Genomic DNA, 21,168 nt, shown 5'->3' with positions numbered 1-21,168 from the left:
CCTTGGTTATTAAATACTAAAATATGAATATGAATATTCTGACTGGCTATATTGTCATGCAGAGCCACCTGGCTGCTAATGCATACTACACACATATTAAAACGTGAAATATTTTTCACTTTGTTTTGTTGAACTGGAATTCTAATGCGGGCGGCACAGTGATGCAGCAGTAATATTTTGCTTGGGCAGCTTACACTCCAGCCGTATTGCTAAACATTCCCACACTGACCTTTCTATCCTGGGCCTCTATTGTCAGAGTGAGGTCCAGCGCAAATTGGAGGAACAGCATCTCATATCTCGCTTGGACAGCTTACACCCCAGCAGTATGAAGGAGACATTGACTTCTCTAACTTCAAAATATGCTTTGTTCCTCCAATTTCCTCTCTCTCCATCCCCCCCCCCCCCCCCCCCAATCGTTCCAGGTCCCACCAGTCTTGCTGTCTCCAACTACATTTTATCTCGGTTTGCTTTGTTGTTAACTTCTCCCACCTAACAATGATCTATTCTACATTGTCCTTGATCTCCATTTTCTTTGTCCTGTTTTCACACCTTACTCTTCCTTATCTATGCACCTCCCTTTCCCCTGACATCAGTCTGAAGAAGGGTCTCGACCCAAAACGTCACCCATTCCTTCTCTCCAGAAATGCTGTCTGTCCTGCTGAGTTACTCCAGCATTTTGTGTCTATAGAAACAGAAAATAGGTGCAGGAGGAAGTCATTCGGCCCTTCGAGTCGGCACCGCCATTCATTGGGATCATGGCTGATCATCCCCAATCAATAACTCGTGCCTGCCTTCTCCCCTTGATTCCACAAGCCCCAAAGCTCTATCTAACTATCTCTTAAATCCATCCAGTGACTTGGCCTCCACTGCCCTCTATGGGAGGGAATTCCACAAATTCACAACTCTCTGGGTGAAAATGTTTTTTTCTCACCTCAATCTTAAATGACCTCCCCTTTATTCTAAGACTGTGGCCCCTGGTTCTGGACTCGCCCAACATTGGGAACATTTTTCTTGCATCTAGCTTGTCCAGTCCTTTTAAAATTTTATATGTTTCTATAAGATTCCCCCTCATCCTTCTAAACTCCAGTGAATACAAGCCCAGTCTTTTCAATCTTTCCTCATATGACAGTCCCGCCATCCCAGGGATCAATCTCGTGAACCTACGCTGCACTGCCTCAATCACAAGGATGTCCTTCCTCAAATTAGGAGACCAAAACTGTACACAATAATCCAGATGTGGTCTCACCAGAGCCCTATACAACTGCAGAAGAACCTCTTTACTCCTATACTGAAATCCTCTTGTTATGAAGGCCAACATTCCATTAGCTTTCTTCACTGCCTGCTGTATCTGCACGCCAGCTTTCAGTGACCGATGTACAAGGACACCCAGGTCTCGCTGTACCTCCCCCTTACCTAACCTAACCTATCTCCTTCAATATAATTTAATAAAGGCGACACAGCTGGTAGAGCCGCTGCTTCACAGCGCCAGACATCGGGTTCAATCCCAAACCCGGGTGCTGTCTGTGTGGAGTTTGTGTGATCACTCTGTGACCGCATGGGTTTCCTCCGGGTGCTCCGGTTTCCTCTCCCCTCCCAAAGATGTACAGGTCCGTAGGTTAATTGGCTTCTATAAATTGCCCCTAATGTGTGGGGAATGGGATAACAAAGAATTAGATATTAGCTCCTAGGGCTAACCGAATCAAGGGATATGGGGAGAAGGCAGGAACGAGATCCTGATTTTGGATGATCAGCCGTGATCTTATTGAATGGTGGTGCTGGCTCGAAGGGCCGAATGGCCTAATCCTGCACCTATTTTCTATGTTTCAATGTAACAAGTGTGAACAGGTGATCGAGGGCTGGTGAGGACTTGATGGGCCTGTTTCGATGCTGTGGTTTTAAACTTTAAAAAAAACTCTCCCATCCCTCTTGAAAATGTGGATAGTTACCTGGTTGACTCTTGTGCCAAATAAAAGGGGAATAAATAACTAGTTTATATCAACGGGTCGATGGTGGAGAGAGTAAAGAGCTTCAAATTCTGACTCTCTCCACCATAAACTCTCTTGACTCTTGAATTGAGGGCAAGTGGGACTGTCTTGATGGGGCATGTTGGCCAGCATGGGCAAGTTGGGCCAAGAAGCCTGTTTCCATGCTCTATGAGTCTATGACTTTTATCGTCGCCCCTTCACCTCTGGCATTCCAGAGTAAACAAGCCAAGTGTGTCCAACCTATCCTTATTGTTAATACCCTTTAATCCAGGCATATTCTATGATTCCCTTCTTGTTCCATATAGCCACCAACCTTTGTAATTCAATAACACAGTTGGTATTTTTTCCCACACTGGGAACAGCGCATTGCTTCTTACGATAATTACAGGTTAGTTACAGGGGATTATAAAACCAAGTATAAATCTTGATACAATGCATGACTTACCCTGTTCCAAGAATTTGCATGTTAACTGAACAAATAGGTAGCTTAGAATAGGTGAATTATGAAGTGGCAAAGATCTGTAGAACTAACACGTGCCCCGCCTATTTATAGAAGTTACCTTTCAAATATATGAACAAATATTTTGTGGATTCCATGTAAAAGTATCCAGAGGCAGAAGAAAGGTGTCATAGAGTCTCACAGCTTGGAAACAAGCCCTTCGACCCAACTTGCCCGCACCGGCCGACATCTACACTAGTCCCACCTGCCCACATTTGGCCCATATTCCTCTCAACCTGTCCTATCTAAGTACTTGTCTGTAGACACAAAAAGCTGGAGAAACTCAGCGGGTCAGGCAGCATCTCTGGAGAAAAGGACTAGGTGACGTTTCAGGTCAGTCTGCAGAAGGATCTCGACCCATAACATCACCTTGTAGCGGCACCAAACGTGGTGAATAAGCAGTTGCTTTATTCAATCAGATAATAGGTTTGAAATATAGTTTGGTCCACTAACATAATTGTCATTGTTGCTGCAGCTGAGCGAGGGTGTTGTCTCGAGCTCAGCTACCTGTTGTCTGGGGTGATCTCAAGGTGAGATCTGCTTATGTAGCAGGACACTCCCCTTAACCCATGACGTCACGTGACAGCCCTCGTTACTCCAGCTTTTTGTGTCTATCTTCAGTTTAAACCAGCATATGCAGTTCCTTCCTACACGTACGTACCTGTTTAAATGTTTCTTAAGCGTCGTGAATCTTCCCCCCCCCTCAGCCCGTTCCATACACCCACCACCCTTTGCGTGAAAAGGGTACCCCTCAGATTTCTGTTAAATCTTCCCACTCTCACCTTAAACCTCCGTCCTCTGGCGCTCAATTCCCTTACTCTGGGCAAGGGACTGTGCGTTTACGCAATCTATTCCTCTCATGGTTTTGTACACCTTGTGTCTTTTATAGACATTTATCTTTGATAGAGAAGGTCTGACATCACACAAAAAGCTAAAAAGATGGCAGAGAAGAGTTACGAGGATAGACACAAAATGCTGGGGTAACTCAGCGCGTCAGGCAGCATCCATGGAGAAAAGTTACGAGAAAAGTCTTCAGTTACGAGGATGTTTCCTTGCCTCGAGGGCTGAGCAATGGAGAAAGGTTGGGCAGAGATAGACACAATGTGCTGGAATAACTCAGCAACTCTAGAGAAAAGGGTGGGTGATGTTTCGGGTCGGGACCGTTGGTTGGGCAGATTGGCACATTGAGTTGAGTTGAGTTTATTGTCACGTTTACCTAGATACAGTGAAAAGCTTTTGTTGCGTGCCAACCAGTCAGCGGCAAGACTATACATGATTACAATCGAACCATCCAAAATGTACAGTGACATGATCAAGGGAATAACGTGAATAACGTTCAGTGCAAGATAAAGCCAGTAGTCCGAGGGACATCAGAAGGGTTGGTGGTGCGAGAGTGGGTGGGACCTGAGAGGGGAGGGAGGAACACGAGAGAGAGAGCGGGTGCGAGCTGGGGGAGGGGGTGAGGGAGAAGGGGGGGGGAAGGGGGCCCGAGAAAGGGCGTGAGAGGAAGATGCGAGGGAGGAGGAGTAAGACGCGAAAGGGGCGTTAACTGAGGGGGGGCGAGGGGGGAACACAAGACAGTGCAACACGAGAAGGTGCATTTGTTCAGCATGTCCCATGCAGTTATTAGATGCTGTTCAACAAGGATAATATCGCCACCTAGTGGCACAAGCAGTGTTGGATGGTTGCAGTGAATGAGCAACACACTGCAATGAGATCACCGGGTCCATGCGGGAGTTCCCCCTCCAAATCATTTCATTTGACAACACATCTAGTAAGACTACAACATCAAAACCAGGCCAACACTCCAAATCAGTTTTGATGAAAAATCGTGGTTTAGTCCAGTTCAGAAGTCTCGGAAGTTGTCCCTAGTGTGTAGGATTGGACTAGTGTATGGGGTGATCATTGGTCGACGTGGACTTGGTGGGCCGAAGGGCCTGTTTCATGTTTCTAAGTGTGGAAACAGGCCCTTAGGTCCACGCAGCCCAACAATCCCCCCCATACACCAGTCCAATCCTACACACTAGGGACAATTTGCAGAAGCCAATTAACCTACAAACTTGTAGGTCTTTGGAGTGTGGAAGGAAACCAGAGCACCCGGAGTAAACCCACGCGGTCACATGGAGAACGTACAAACTCTGTACAGACAGCACCCGTAGTCAGGATTGAACCCAGATCTCTGGCGCTATAAGGCAGCAACTCTACCGCTGCGCCACCATGCCGCCTCTAAAGGGCGCAAGTTCTTGTGTTCTTAAATATTTAAAAGTATTAGGAATTATTTTTTAAAAAAACCTCCCTCACCTGTATCAACCTATCACTCCCCAGGCTTTGTCCAACCCCTCCTCTCTCTCAGCTTTCTCTCCCCCACCACCACACCATAATAAGGTTGAAGTAAAAATCCCGCTCCAAATCGTCAACTATCCCTATTCTCCAGAGAGGCTGCCTGACCCGCTGAGTTACTCCACCACCCTGTGTCTAGATTTGTTTTAATGTTGGTTTTATTTTAAATCTTTCAAAGTGTTGGGGAAGTTCAGTTATTTGAAAGACTTTGCACTTTTGAAAGGGAGCAAAGCTGGGGCAGGAACACCAGGGAAGGAGTCTCCCAGCTTGGTTTGGGAACAGCTCCATCCAAGTCCACAAGAAATTGCGGTGAATTGTGGATGCAGCCCAGACCATCACACCGGCCAACCTCTCTTCCATTTACTCCATTTATGCCTCGCGCTGTCTCGGCAAGGCCAGCAGCATGATCAAGGACGAGTCGCACCCTGGCCACTCCCTCTTCTCCCCTCTGGCAAAAGGTAATAAAGTGTGAAAACTCAAACCTCCAGATTCAGGGACAGTTTCTTCTCAGCTGTTATCAGGCAACTGAATCATTAGGTTATTTCCTTTATCATGTATCTGTACGCTGTGAATGTCTCAATTGTAATCATGTATTGGCTTTCCGCTGACTGGCTAACATGCAACAAAAGCTTTTCACTGTACCTCGGTACACACGACAATAAACTCAAACTGTCCTGCTCCATCAAGCATCCCTTCCCATCCAACATGATCATGGCTGGTCGACACAGGCCTCAACTCCTCTCCTGTGCTAGTTCCACAGAACCCTCAACTCATTGGCCGTTCAAATGATCAATCTCCACCTTAACGATCTGACCTCCACTACCCTCTCTGTGGCAAATTTCAGACATTCACTATCTTCAGAGAGAAGAACTTTCTATGAACCACAGGTTTAAATGACCGCCTACTTATTTTGCAATCAGGTCCCCTCGTTGGTGACTCTCCCACTTGTGAAAACATCTCAATATCCCAGACACAACCCCTTAGAATCTTCAAATAAGGTTACCCTTCATTTTCCTAAACGACAAGGAATTCAGACCCAAACTGGATTAAAAGATGTTTCAAACAGGTACATGAATAGGAAAGGTTTAGAGGGATATGTGCCAAATAGGCATGTGGGTCTAGTGCAGATGTGACATCCTGGTTGGCATTGGGAAGTTGGACAAAAGGGTTGTCTGAAGAAGGGTTTTGACCCAAAATGCCACCTATTCCTTTTCTCCAGAGATGTTGCCTGACCCGCTGAGATACTCCAGGGTTTAGTGTCTATCTTGGGCCAAAAGGCCTCTATGCGCTGTATGAGCATATGCAGTTGTACAGGGCCCTAGTGAGACCACATCTGGAGTATTGTGAGCAGTTTTGGTCTCCTAATTGAGGAAGGACATTCTTGCTATTGAGGGAGTGCAGTGTAGGTTCACCAGGTTAATTCCCGGGATTGCGGGACTGTGACATGTTGATAGAATGGAGCGGCTGGGCTTGTATACTCTGGAATTTAAAAGGATCATCCAAACTCTTAATAATCTTATATGTATCAATAAGATTCCCTCTCATCCTTTTAAATGATCTGGATGAGGAAATTGAAGGCAATATCTCCAAGTTTGCAGATGACACTAAGCTGGGGGGCAGTGTTAGCTGTGAGGAGGATGCTAGGAGGCTGCAAGGTGACTTGGATAGGCTGGGTGAGTGGGCAAATGTTTGGCAGATGCTGTTTAATGTGGATAAATGTGAGGTTATCCATTTTGGTGGCAAAAACAGGAAAGCAGACTTTTATCTAAATGGTGGCCGATTAGGAAAAGGGGAGATGCAGCGAGACCTGGGTGTCATGGTACACCAGTCATTTAAAGTAGGCATGCAGGTGCAGCAGGCAGTGAAGAAAACGAATGGTATGTTAGCTTTCATAGCAAAGGATTTGAGCATAGGAGCAGGGAGGTTATACTGCAGTTGTACAGGGTCTTGGTGAGACCACACCTGGAGTATTGCGTACAGTTTTGGTCTCCAAATCTGAGGAAGGACATTATTGGCATAGAGGGAGTGCAGAGAAGGTTCACCAGACTGATTCCTGGGATGTCAGGACTGTCTTATGAAGAAAGACTGGATAGACTTGGTTTATACTCTTTAGAATTTAGGAGATTGAGAGGGGATCTTATAGAAACTTACAAAATTCTTAAGGGGTTGGACAGGCTAGATGCAGGAAGATTGTTCCCGATGTTGGGGAAGTCCAGGACAAGGGGTCACAGCTTAAGGGGGAAATACTTTAAATCCGAGATGAGAAAAACTTTTTTCACACAGAGAGTGGTGAATCTCGGGAACTCTCTGCCACAGAGGGTAGTTTAGGCCAGTTCATTGGCTATATTTAAGAGGGAGTTAGATGTGGCCCTTGTGGCTAAGGGGATCAGAGGGTATGGAGAGAAGGCAGGTACGGGATACTGAGATGGATGATCAGCCATGATCATATTGAATGATGGTGCAGGTAATTCCTGCACCTAATTTCTATGTTTCTATGTTTCAGTCCTAAGTGGCCTACCCATTATTGTTAATCTATGACCCCTGATTCTGGACTCCCCCAACATCAGGAACATTTTTCCTGCATCTAGCCTGTCCAATCCCTTAAGAATGTTATATGTTTCTATAAGATCCTCTCTCATCCTTCTAAATTCCAGTGAATACAAGTTGACCCATTCTTTCATCATATGTCAGTCCCGCCATCCCGGGCATTAACCTGACGAACCTACGCTGCACTTTCTCAATAGCAAAAATGTTCTCCCTCAAATTAGGAGACCAAATCTGCACACAATACTCCCGGTGTGGTTTCACCAGGGCCCTGTACAACTGCCACCCAGCTTTGTATCATCCACAAACTTGGAGATGTTACATATAATTATTTTGTCTAAATCGTTTATATATATCGTAAATAACTGGGGTTTCAGAGCCGAGCCTTGCGACACCCCACTAGTCACTGCGTGCCATTCTGAAAATAATCCGTTAATTCCTACTCTTTGCTTCCTGTCTGCCAACCCGTTCTCTGTCCAGGTCAATACCTTACCCATAATACCATGTACTCTAATTTTGCACACTAATCTCTTGTGTGGGACATTGTCAAAGGTTTTTTGAAAGTCCAGATACACCACATCCACTTGCTCTCCCTTATCCATTCTACTTGTTACATCCTCAAAAAATTCCAGAAGATCAGTCAAGCAAGATTTCCCCTTCATAATTCCATGCTGACTTTGAGCGATCCTGTCACTGCTTTCCAAATGCGGACGGAGTCTCAGTGACACAGTGGGCCAAATGGCCTGTTTCCACATTGTATCTCTAAACTAAACTGAAGACTAAATACTGCCATCAGAATCCATGAGAACTAGTGCATGGGTGATTGATGGTTGGTGTGGACTCGGTGGACCGAAGGACCCGTTTCAACGCTGTAGCTCTAAACTAACAGTGAATATAAATCCGATTCATGTCAGATTTCTAACTGCATCAGGAGAACTGGCTGGGGATAGCAACAAGCCATGGGAAAATTCACTTCGTCAATGAAATATATAAAGAGGTATATTTCACTTCTGCTGCTTCTAATCCAATTTTTATTTAGATGTTTAGAAGGATGAGGGAAGGCGACATTGGAACTTACCGAATAGTGAAAGGTCTGGATAGAGTGGATGTGGAGAGGATGTTCCCACTCGTGGGAGAGTCAAGGACCTGAGGGCACAGCCTCAGAAAAAAAAGGACATTCCATTAGAAAGGGCTTGGAAGGATTTATTTAGTCAGAGGGGGGGGTGAATCTGTGGAATTAATTGCCATAGAACGCGGGAGAATGAGGTTAAGAGGTAAAGATAGATTAAATTGTGGAGTATACTTGAAGGGCTGAATGGCCTAATGCTGCTCCTGTGACTTAAGAACTGATATAAGATTATGAGTTGCATTGACAATCAGAACCCTTTTTTCCTAGTTTTTGGGTGAGGGGAGCAAAGTTTAAAGGATTGTGAGGGGAAGGTTTTTTTACACAGAGGGTGATGTTTTGCTGAGGGGCTGGAGGACAGGTACGATAGCGGTGTTTTAAGAGACTTTTAAATCGGCACTTGGATTTGCAGGGAATAGAGGGATATGGATATTTTAAAATAAAGTTGATATTTTTAAGGTGGCGATTGACAGATTATTGATAGTCGGGGTTACGGGGAGAAGGCAGGAGAATGGGGTTAGGAGGGAGAGATAGATCAGCTATGAATGAATGAATGAATGAATGAATGAATGAATGAATGGCGGAGTAGACTTCATGGGCCGAATGGCCTAATTCTGCTCCTATCACTTATGAACTTATGATCACCCGTTCACACAATTTATCCTATTACACAAGTATTATCCCATTTTCTCATCCACTCCCTGCACTCGATATAGACTTGAGGAGCCAAATGGCCTAATTGTGCTTCTATAACCTATGAACTTATGAATCATTATACTGACTCATAGAATACTGTACAGGCCGAGTAAACATGCAGAGCCCGGGAGCGGGCATTTATATCCACAACGGAAATGCACTCAGAGACAAAGAGAGATGACACACGGCTGAAATACTGGCTCAAGTCAGTTATGCAATTATTCAACAGATTTTCCCCTTCACTGATGGATTTTAATGCAATTATGCAATGCGGAGGGTTTTGAAACTGCTGAATGGAATAGTCGCGGCATTTGTGTCTCATGCAGCTAGTTTATCTTGGCACTGAACATTCAGTGCCATCATCTTCCATTGTCCTGGTCTTACGAGGATTTATCCAAACTGAAAACGCTCCAGTCAATTGACGGAAGGTGGGAGGACGGCAGTGAGTGGGTCTGGGCACACAGAGCCGTTTGGGTCATAGAAAAGTACAGAAGATAGACACAAAGTGCTGGAGTAACTCAGCGGGTCAGGCTGCATCTCTGGAGAGAAGGAACAGGTGACGTTTCGGCTCGAGACCCCTCTTCAGACTGAATCAGAGTGAATTCAGAGTGAGTCTGAAGAAGGGTCTCGGCCCAAAATGTCACCAAATGTTTATTCTCTCCAGAGATGCTGCCTGTCCCGCTGAGCTACGGCAACATTTTGTGCCTATCTTCGGTTTAGAAACATAGAACCATAGAAAAAAGGTGCAGGAGTAGGCCATTCGGCCCTTCGAGCCTGCACCGCCATTCAATATGATCATGGCTGATCATCCAACTCAGTATCCTGTACCGGCATCTGCAGTTCCTTCATACACATAGAATAGTACAGTGCAGGAACAGTCAACAATGTCTGTGTTGATGTGTAACACCAAGCCAAACTAAACAAATAAGAGTCATAGAATCAAACAACAGGGGGAAACTGGCCCTTAGGCCCAACTTGCCTAAGGGCCAGTTTGCCCAAACATAACAACCAACATGCCCCATCTAAACTAGTCGCACCTGCCTGCGTTTGGCCCATATCCCATAAACCTGTCCTAACTGTTTCTTAAATGTTGCAATAGTCCCTGCCTCAACTACCTCCTATGGCAGCTTGATCCATTCCCCCACCACCCGTTGCCCCTCAGGTTCCTATTAAATCTTTCCCCCCTTTCCCCCCTCATCTTAAACCTATGTCCTCTGGTCCCCGGAGGAAACCCATGCACGTCACCGGGAGAACATACAGATTCTGTACGGACAGCACCCCTGTAGTCCGAAATGTAGATCGAATCCGGGACTCGGGTGCTGAGAGGCAGCAACACTACCGCTGAGCCACCGTGTCATCAACGGTGATCTGTTGGACAATGGATTTTCCAATGGAAAAGTGCATCTGATTTTGTATAACGGGGTATTGATTCCCTTCATGCAATCTCACCTTCCTTGCATCCACAAGTTCCGTTATTTCATCCAAAGACGGGCCACTCGGTGCAAACAAGGCCCAGCGATAGTGAACGCCTTTGCTCAGATGCTGCAACGATGATCAACAGAATAAAAACTTGTTATAACGACACAGTCCCACAAATTATCTACAGGAACAATACTTCAAATACCTGTCAGGACATTTTTGCACATTGTCCTTCATCAATCAGACTATTGAGTATAGTGGTTGGGAGGGCATGTCGCAGTTATATAAGATGTTGGTGAGGCCACATTTAGAGTATTGTCTTCAGTTCTGGGCACCATGTTATAGGAAAGATGTTACCAGGACTAGAGGGTCTGAGCATAAAGGGAGGGGTTGAGTAGGCTGGGTCTCTACTCCATGGAGCGCAGGAAGATGAGGTGTGATCATGTAGAGGTGTATAAAATCACGAGAGGCATAGATCAAGTAGATGCATAGAGTCTCTTGTTCAGAGTAGAGGAATTGAGGACCAGAGGACATAGATTTAAGGTGAAGTGGAAAAGATTTAATAGGAATCTGAGGCATAACATTTTCACACAAAGGGTGGTGGACATATGGAACAAGCTGCCGTAGGAGGTAGAGGCAGGGACTATCCCAACCAAGAGCGGAACTCGCTATCAAAACATGGAGGGGACGGGGGACACCATTTTTTGGCGGCCACGCTGCACGCACACACACACACACACGCGCGAGGCTTCGGAGGCTCAATCCAGCGCTAAAAGCGGAGATTTTAAAATCGGGATCACAAAAACTTGGGGGGGGGATGTCCCCCACCTCTCAAAACATGGAGGGGATGAGTCCCATCTGCGCCCCCCACCCCCTGGGTTTTCTGCCCCTGCATGACGGGTACATGGATAGGACAGGTTTAGAGAGATGTGGGCCAAATGCAGGCAGGTGGGTCTAGTGTTGGTGGGACATGTTGGTCAGTGTGGGCAAATTTAGCTTTTTATTTTAGAGATACAGTGCGGTAACAGGCCCACCGAGTCCTATAGTCAGGATCAAACCCGGGTCTCCGGCGCTGTGAGGCAGAGGCTCTCCCAGCTGCGCCACCGTGCTGTCCTTGTCGGCAACATATGACAATTAAACACTCTTCACCCTCGACTCATCCAAGTCTTAGTTTAGTTTAGAGATACAATGGGGAAACAGGCCCTTCAGCACACTTACAGAGGCTAATGAACCTGTAAAAACGCACGACTTTGGAATATGGGAGGAAACCAGAGCGCACAGGGAAAACCCACGCAAGTCACAGAGAGAAGGACAAACTCTGCACAACCCGTAGTCAGGATCAATCCCGGATCTCTGCCGCTGTAATGAAGCAACTATACCGCTGGGCCACCGTGCCACCCCAAATCAGTGAAATATTCAGAAACACATCACCACACAAACACTCCCCCACCACATCCCACTGCTTAACAAGCTCACCCCACCTGGGACATTTCCAACTTACCATCCCAACCTTCCCAATTGTCTCAGCTGACTAATAGGACCAGTTGCATCTTAAGAGATAGACCTCGCAAACATTGTAGAAACTTAAGCTCCACCAATTAGTTTCTTTATCATTGCCTTCTTTTTCAGCAGTCCCTCAGGATTGAGGACGACTGGTTTCTGAGCTGGCGTGTGGGTTTGTATGTTAATTGGCCTCTGTAAATTGCCCCGAGTGTATAGGGGGTGGATGAGAAAGTAGGATAACATAGATCTAGTGTTCACCTATCATAGAGTCATAGAGGGTTGAACCCGGCCCTTCGGCCCAATTTTCCCACACTGACCAACACGTCCCATCTACACTAGTCCCACCTGCCTGCATTTGGCCCATAGCCCTCCAAATCTATCCTATCCATAATATTTAAATATTTCTTAAACGTTATGATAGAATCTGCCTCAACTACCTCCTCTGGTTGCGCATTCCATACACCAACCATCCTTTGAATAAAAAAGTTACCCCTCGGATTCCTAATACATCTTTCCCCCTTGTCCTTTAACATTTGTCCTCTGCTTCTCAATTCCCCAACTCTGGGCTAGAGACTGCCTCTACCCGATCTGTTCCTCTCACAATTTTGTACACCTCTATAAAATCACCCCTCATCCTCCTGCGCTGCCAAGGAATAGAGTCCTAGCCTGCTCAACCTCCCCCTTATGCACAGTGCCTCGAGTCCTGGCAACATCCTCGTAAATCATCTCTGTAACCTTTCCAGCCTGACAACATCTTTCCCATAACACTGTGCCCAGAGCTGGACACAATACTCCAAATGCGGCCTCACCAACATCTTGTACAACTGCAACATGGCCTCCCAACTTCTATACTCAATACTCAACATCACTTGTAGAATCAAGGAACTGCAGATGCTGGTTCACACAAAAGAACACAAAGTGCTGGAGTAACTCAGCATCAATCAGCATCTCTGAAGAACATGGATAGGTGAGTCGGGACCTTTCTTCAACCCTGGAGGGGAGAACAAAGAGAGAGCAAAGAGACTCCAGTACTTCATCACCTATCACTTGCCAGGTTTTATTACACCCCACGTCTTTTCCGGCTTTCTTCCTACTACGATTGGATGTTTGACGTAGACTCAGTGGGCCGAAGGGCCTGTTTCCATGATGCCTCAAACAATTAGGCCTCATTGCAGTGTTTGCATCATTTTCCGGAGTGGAAGCACAGCCATCAGATGGCGCTGCTGGTAGAGCTGCTGTCTCACATCGCCAGAGACCCAGGTTGGATCCTGACCTGGGGTGCTGAGTGTGCGGAGTTTGCACGTTCTACCTGTGACAGCAAAGGTTATTCCATTTCCTCCAATTTCCTCCCACGTCCCAAAGATATTTGGATTGAGAGGCGAACTGGCTGTGATAATTTACACCTAGTATGCGGGTGAATGTCAAGTCAAGTCACGTCACATTTATTTATATAGCACATTTAAAAAACAACTCTCGTTGGCCAAAGTGCTTTACATTTGTTATAAGAATAGTATAAACAAACAAACTACATACATATATATCTATACATATAGCCCTCGCTCAGTGGACGTCAGGAAAGGCTTGGGAGTATAGATAAGTTTTTAAAGGAGTAGATGGTGGGGGCAGTTCTGATGGGGCTGTTCCACAGTCTAGGAGCTACAACCGCAAAGGCACAGTCGCCCCCTAAGCTTATGCCTAGACAGTGAGATATTCAGCAGTCCCAAGTCGGCCGATCTGAGGGACCTGGAGGTGGAGTGGTGGGTGAGAAGACTTTCAATGTAGGAGGGGGCAAGCCCATTGAGGGCTTTGTAGACATAGAGGAGGGTCTTGAAATGTATATGGAACCGCACAGGGAGCCAGCGGAGAGAGGCCAGGATCGGGGTGATGTGGTCCCTTTTTCGGGTGCCCGTCAGGAGTCTCGCTGCGGCGATTAGGACCAGTTGCAGGCGGGACAGGGAAGATTGGCTGATGCCAGTGTAAAGAGAGTTGCAGTGATCTAGGCGGGAGGAGATAAATGTGTGGATGATCTTTTCGAAGTCATCAAAGTGGAGGAATTGTTTTATTTTAGCTGAAAGAAGCTAGCTTTTACCACGGCATTGACTTGTTTGTCAAATGTCAGTGTTGAGTCAAATATTACGCCAAGGTTTTTTACGCGAGGTTTGAGTAGTGGGGTAAGGCGACCAAGGCTGCCTGCTATCATTTTGATTGATTCCGAATGGAAGAATTTGGGGAGGCTAGTTGATGAAAATGTGGGGGAGGGAATGACATTAGTGCGGGATTAGTGCAAATGTTGTGTGATGGTCGGCGTTGACTCGGTGGAGGGGAAGGCCTGTTTCCATGCTGTACAACTCCATGACATCTTTGTAAGCTACTATTTATCAAATAGATTGGAGACGACTTGATGGGCTAAATTACCTAATTCTGCTTCTATATCATGATATACTCAAATAATCAAATTGGGCGACATGGTGCAGCGGTAGAGTTGCTGCCTTAAAGACCCGAGTTCGATGCTGAATACGGGTGCTGTCTGTACGGAGTTTGTATGTTCTCCCCGTGGCTGGGTAGGTTTTCTCCGAGTGCTCCAGTTTCCCACCACACGTCAAAGACATGCAGGTTTGTAGATTAATTTGGCTTTGGTAAAAACTGTAAATTGTCCGTGGGATAGTGTCAGTGTGTGGGAATCGCTGGTTGGCACGGACACCGTGGGCCGAATGGCCTGTTTCCACTGTATCTCTATACTACTAGATCAAGATCTGTTACAGGGAGAATGTCCAAAATCGAACACGGGTCTATGGGGCTGTGAGTCCGCAATTCTATCAGTGGCAGTACTGTTTTGCCCAGCACGTAGATTTCTAACTACATCTGCTCCGTACCTCTCACAGCATCTCACAGGCAATTTGATGTTGTTGAAGTGTGGTCACGGTGCCACAGCCTCAGAATAGAAACATAGAAACATAGGTGCAGGAGGAGGCCATTCGGCCCTTCGAGCCAGCACCGCCATTCATTGTGATCACGGCTGATCGTCCCCAATCAATAACACGTGCCTGCCTTCTCCCCATATCCCTTGATTCCACTAGCCCCTAGAGCTCTATCTAACTCTCTCTTAAATCCATCCAGTGACTTGGCCTCCACTGCCCTCTGTGGCAGGGAATTCCACAAATTCACAACTCTCTGGGTGGAAAAGTTTTTTCTCACCTCACTTAAATGGCCTCCCCTTTATTCTAAGACTGTGGCCCCTGGTTCTGGACTCGCCCAACATTGGGAATTATTTTTCCTGCATCTAGCTTGTCCAGTCCTTTTATAATTTTATATGTTTCTATAAGATTCCCCCCCTCATCCTTCTAAACTCCAGTGAATATAAGCCCAGTCTTTTCAATCTTTCCTCATATGACAGTCCCGCCATCCCAGGGATCAATCTCGTGAACCTACGCTGCACTGCCTCAATCACAAGGATGTCCTTCCTCAAATTAGGAGACCAAAACTGTACACAATACTCCATATGTGGTCTTACCAGAGCCCTATACAACTGCAGAAGAACCTCTTTCCTCCTATACTGAAATCCTCTTGTTATGAAGGTCAACATTCATTAGTTTTCTTCACTGCCTGCTGTACCTACACACCAACTTTCAGTGACCGGTGCACTGAAATAAAAGGACGTGGTTTTAGAAAGGAGATGAGGAATTTCTGTAGTCAGAGGGTGGTGAATCTGTGGAATTCATTGCCACAGACTGCTGTGGAGGCCAAGTCAATGGATATTTTTAAGGCAGAGATTGATAAGATACTTGATTAGTACAGATGTCAGGGGCTATGGGGAGAAGGCAGGATAATTTGGTTAGGAGGGAGTGATAGATCAGCTATGAATGAATGGCGGAGTAGATTTGATGAGCCAAATAGCCTCATTCTGCACCTATGGCATGAATTTAACTTACTTGTTACCTGATTTCCCTCATGTTAAACAGGCCCTAGAGAGAGGGTAGAAGGGTGTCAGGGATCTCCTTCAATAGTATTAAATAAAGGCAGCACAGTGGAGCAGCACGTAGATCTGTTGTCTCACAGCGCCAGACATCCAGTTCGATTCCTACCTCGGCTGCTGTCTTTCAGGGTGTTGACAACTCTGGAGGCCAAGGTATTGGGGTTTTTTTTTAAGCAGAGATTCATAGATTATTGATTAGTAACTGTGTCAAAGGTTATGGGGAGAAGGCAGGAGAATGGGGTTGAGGGAAAGATAGATCAGCCACGATTGAATGGCGGAGTAGACTTGATGGGCCGAACCGCGTAACTGTGCTCCTTGAACTTATGAATTTATGATCAGTATCGAGTTAGTTTTCATGGCACTGGTGTGAGACATTTTTCCAAAAGTAGTGTTACCTTGAGAACTTTGCTGCCAATGGTGGCCCCTGATCGAAACACTCCATCGGCGACCCCCAGTCTATCCACATTGAACATGAACGGTGTCACTAAGGTCACATAGGTAGCTCCAGACCATGGCTTCAGCAGGCTCAGGGCCCAGTCCTCTGTGTGTCCTCCCACGTTATCCAGGATAAAATCAAACCTGCACAAGAGACGAATGGTTTAGTTTGGGAAGTAATTGCAGATGCTGCTTTATACCGATGACAGACACAAAATGCTGGATCAACTCAGCGGGTCAGGGAGCTTCTCTGGAGAAAAGGAATAGGTGACATTTGAGGTCGAGACCCAAAACTTCACCTATTCCTGTTCTCTAGAGATGCCACCTATCCTGCTGAGTTACTCCAGTATTTTGTGTCTATCAATGGTTTAGTTTAGTTAAGTTTAGTGTTGCGTGATAAGCGTGCGGAAAGACTATCCATGATTACAACAGAGCCGTCCATAGTGTACAGACACAGGAGAAAGGGAATGATGTTTAGTGCAAGATATAGCCTAGTAAAGTCCAATTAAAGATAGTCTGACGGTCTCCAATGGAGTAGATGGTAGCTCAGGACCACTCTCGAGTTGGTGGTGGGATTGTTCAGTGCCTGATAACAGATTATAATGCTGGCAAAGCATAGCTACAAATTCCCACTGAAGGCAACGGAATTAGATTCAGATTCATGGGAGTATCGGCCTGTAGCAGTGCGGTGTGTAGATATATACATACACACACTCATACACTATTCATATATATTATATTTATATTATATATACCACCAGGGGGCGCCGCACAATGGCAGCCTCGCCAACAGTCAGTCTGTCTGCCTTTTCATCTTTTTTTGTTATTTTTAGTGTGTTTTAACAGTTTGTGTTATGGTTTGTTTTATGTGGGGGGTGGGGAAGGGGGGAGGGGGAGGGGGAACGTTTTTTTCAATCTCTTACTCTCAAAAACAGGAAGGCAGATTATTGTCTAAATGGCATCAAGTTGGGAAAAACGGGAAAGCAGATTATTATCTAAACGGTGGCCGATTGGGAAAGGGGGAGATGCAGCGAGACCTGGGTGTCATGGTACACCAGTCATTGAAGGTAGGCATGCAGGTGCAGCAGGCAGTAAAGAAAGCAAATGGCATGTTGGCTTTCATAGCAAGAGGATTTGAGTATAGGAGCAGGGAGGTTCTACTGCAGTTGTATAGGGTCTTGGTGAGACCACACCTGGAGTATTGCGTGCAGTTTTGGTCTCCAAATCTGAGGAAGGACATTATTGCCATAGAGGGAGTGCAGAGAAGGTTCACCAGACTGATTCCTGGGATGTCAGGACTGTCTTATGAAGAAAGACTGGATAGACTTGGTTTATACTCTCTAGAGTTTAGGAGATTGAGAGGGGATCTTATAGAAACTTACAAAATTCTTAAGGGGTTGGACAGGCTAGATGCAGGAAGATTGTTTCCGATGTTGGGGAAGTCCAGGACAAGGGGTCACAGCTTAAGGATAAGGGGGAAATCCTTTAAAACCGAGATGAGGAGAACTTTTTTCACACAGAGAGTGGTGAATCTCTGGAACTCTCTGCCACAGAGGGTAGTTGAGGCCAGTTCATTGGCTATATTTAAGAGGGAGTTAGATGTGGCCCTTGTGGCCAAGGGGATCAGAGGGTATGGAGAAAAGGCAGGTACGGGATACTGAGTTGGATGATCAGCCATGATCATATTAAATGGCGGTGCAGGCTCGAAGGGCCGAATGGCCTACTCCTGCACCTAATTTCTATGTTTCTATGTTTCTAAGTTGGGAAATGGGGACGTACAACGGGATCTGGGGGTTCTTGTACATCAGTCTATGAAAGTAAGCATGCAGGTACAGCAGGCAGTGAGGAAACACAGAGAGTGGTGATACTGTGGAATTCTCTGCCTCAGAGGGCGGTGGAGGCAGGTTCTCTAGATGCTTTCAAGAGAGAGCTAGATAGGGCTCTTCAAAATAGCGGAGTCAGGGGATATGGGGAGAAGGCAGGAACAGGGTAGTGATTGGGGATGATCAGCCATGATCACATTGAATGTCCGTGAATGGCCTACTCCTGCACCTATTGTATATTACCTTGCCGGAGATGCGATTGTTCTCCAGACCGTCTCTCTGGTCGCTCTGCAGCCTAACAACATGGAGCTGGAGGCCTTGCTCGGGACTGACTATGAGACCCACCGTGGGGACTAGCAGAGCCAATCCCTTGCCTGGGATTTCACCACCGAGGAGCTCGCAGTCTCGGGTAGAGACCGATGTCGGGAAGCTCCAAAAGATGCAGAAGGTTTCAACCAGCCCCGGCCCGGGGTCAGATCGCCCAGAGCGGGGAGCTGACATCCCCCCTATGCAGGAGCTTGATCGCCCCGACACGAAGGGCCCGACTGCCAGCAACCGGAGCCAAGAGTCTGTGGAATTCTCTGTCTCAGAGGGCGGTGGAGGCGGGTTCTCTGGATATTTTCAAGAGAGAGCTAGATAGGGCTCTTAAAAATAGCGGAGTCAGGGGATATGGGGAGAAGGCAGGAACGGGGTACTGATTGGAGATGATCAGCCATGATCACATTGAATGGCGGTGCTGGCTCGAAGGGAACAAGTGGCCTACTCCTGCACCTATTGTCTATTGTCTATAAGATCGTCCTGACAACGGAAGGCTCGAGGCCCGCGACCGCGGGAGAACAATGAAGGGAAGAGATTAAACTTTTTTTTCACCTTGCATCACGGTGAGGAATGTGGGGGAATCTCTGCGGTGGATGTTAATGATAAAATGTATTTTGTGTGTTTTGTTCCTTTTTAATGATATGACCTTATGGAAAAATCAAATTCTTCGTATGTTGCAAAACATACTTGGCTAATAAAGTATGATTCTGATTGATACACACCATTTATCTATAAACATATTTGTTGTCATATAAATGTATAAAATAACTTTTGTTGTTGTTTATTATGGATTTTATAGAGTACTATGTGTTGTGCTGCTGTATGTAAGAATTTCATTGTTGTGTTTCGGGGACATATGACAATAAAACACTTGAGTCTTGTGCACATGGACTGAAGAGACAGCCTTGGAAGGTGGTCAGAAACAAGTCACAGGTTTGCGAGTTCCTGTTCGCTATGGCACACGACTTACGGTTGCAGGTCCTTCAGCTGCCCCTCCACACTCCGAGCTTGATAGTCGACAAGGTGATCCGCGCCCAAGTCTCTCAGGAACGAGCAAGCATCTGCTGAGCAGGTGGTGGTCACGTGGGCACCCCAGGCTTTCAGAAGCTGCACAGGAGGAAAGGTCCAGTGGAGTTTAGAAGAATGAGGAGGGACCTCATTGAAACGTACAGAATAGTAAAAGACTTGGATTGAGTGGATGTGGAGAGAATGTTTCCACTAGTGGAAGCGTCTAGGACCAGAGGTCACAGCCTTAGAATGAAAGGACGTTCTTTGAAGAAGGGGATGAGGTGAAATTTCTTTCATAAGAGGGTGGTGAATCTGTAGAACTCCGATTGTCACTGCCACTTATTGTCAGTGGATATTTTTTAGGCAGAGATAGATAGATTTTTGATTAGTACAGGTGATCTGTGCAGAGGTTATGGGGAGAAGGCAGGAGAATGGGGCTAGGAGGGAGAGATAGATCAGCCCTGATTGAATGGCGGAGTAGACTTGATGAGCCGAATGGCCTAATTCTACTCCAATCACTTATGACCTTATGTGATTAGACCTGCTACTTTGTACGGCAGTCACAGCTAGAGGTTTGGTTACGATTACAATTTTAGTTTAGATTAGTTTAGAGATACAGCACGGACATATGTCCTGCGGCCCAGCGAGCCCATGCCAACTGAAAAATTGCCTAAGTGGGGACAGGCCCTTTAGGCAGTAGCTCTACCACTGCCCCTATCAATGAATCCTAAAGTAGTTGAACTAAAAATAACACCAATCATTGTTTATAGATTCACACGTTGTAGGATCAGAATTAGGCTATTCGGCTCATCAAGTCTATTCTGCCATTCAATCATGGCTGTTCTTTCTCATTCTCCTGCCTTCTCCCCATCACCCCTGACATCTGTGCTAATCAACAATCTGTCAATCTCCACCTTAAAAATACCCATTGACTCGGCCTCCACAGCCGCCGGTGGCAATGAATTCCACAGATTCACCAGATTTGGGTGATCACGGTGGCGCAGCGGTAGAGTTGCTGCCTTACAGCGAATGCAGCGCCCGAGACCCGGGTTCAGTCCCGACTACGGGTGCTGTCTGTATGGAGTTTGTACGTTCTCCCCGTGACCTGCGTGTGTTTTCTCCGAGATCTTCGGTTTCCTCCCACACTCCTCCCACACTCCAAAGACGTACAGATTGGCTTGTAAATGTAAAAAAATGGCCCTAGTAGGTGTAGGATATAGTGATCGCTGGTCGGCGCAGGCCCAGTGGGCCGAAAGGCCTGTTTCCGCGCTGTATCTCTAAACTAAACTAAATAAATTCCTCCTCTGGTTCTACTCTCCCGTGAGTGGAAAAATCCATGTCTATTGTAATTAAATCTAACACACTGAATGGAGAAAGTGGAGCAGGTGGGGTTGGGGATAGGTGGATGTGGCAGATAGGGAATCATACTCATAGAGTCAAACAGCCCTTCAGCCCAACTTGCCCATGCCAACCAAGATGCCCACCAACACTAGTCCCAT

General features: G+C 46.3%; 1 protein-coding gene across 1 annotated transcript in view; it reads right to left on the bottom strand.

The window, feature by feature from the left end:
- rtn4ip1 (reticulon 4 interacting protein 1) overlaps positions 1-21,168 on the bottom strand; it is a 48,807-nt gene that overhangs the window by 2,283 nt on the left and 25,356 nt on the right. The window contains exons 6-8 of the mRNA XM_055635003.1: positions 19,632-19,768; positions 16,481-16,664; positions 10,640-10,732 (exon numbers count right to left, since the gene is read on the bottom strand). Of these exons, the coding sequence (XP_055490978.1) occupies positions 10,640-10,732; positions 16,481-16,664; positions 19,632-19,768 (414 nt within the window). The remainder of the gene's footprint in view (positions 1-10,639; positions 10,733-16,480; positions 16,665-19,631; positions 19,769-21,168) is intronic.

Source organism: Leucoraja erinacea, chromosome 5 (assembly GCF_028641065.1).
Source record: "Leucoraja erinacea ecotype New England chromosome 5, Leri_hhj_1, whole genome shotgun sequence".
NCBI lineage: Eukaryota > Metazoa > Chordata > Chondrichthyes > Rajiformes > Rajidae > Leucoraja > Leucoraja erinaceus.
Note: the sequence above shows the minus strand (reverse complement) of the source record. Positions and strands in the feature narration are given on the sequence as shown.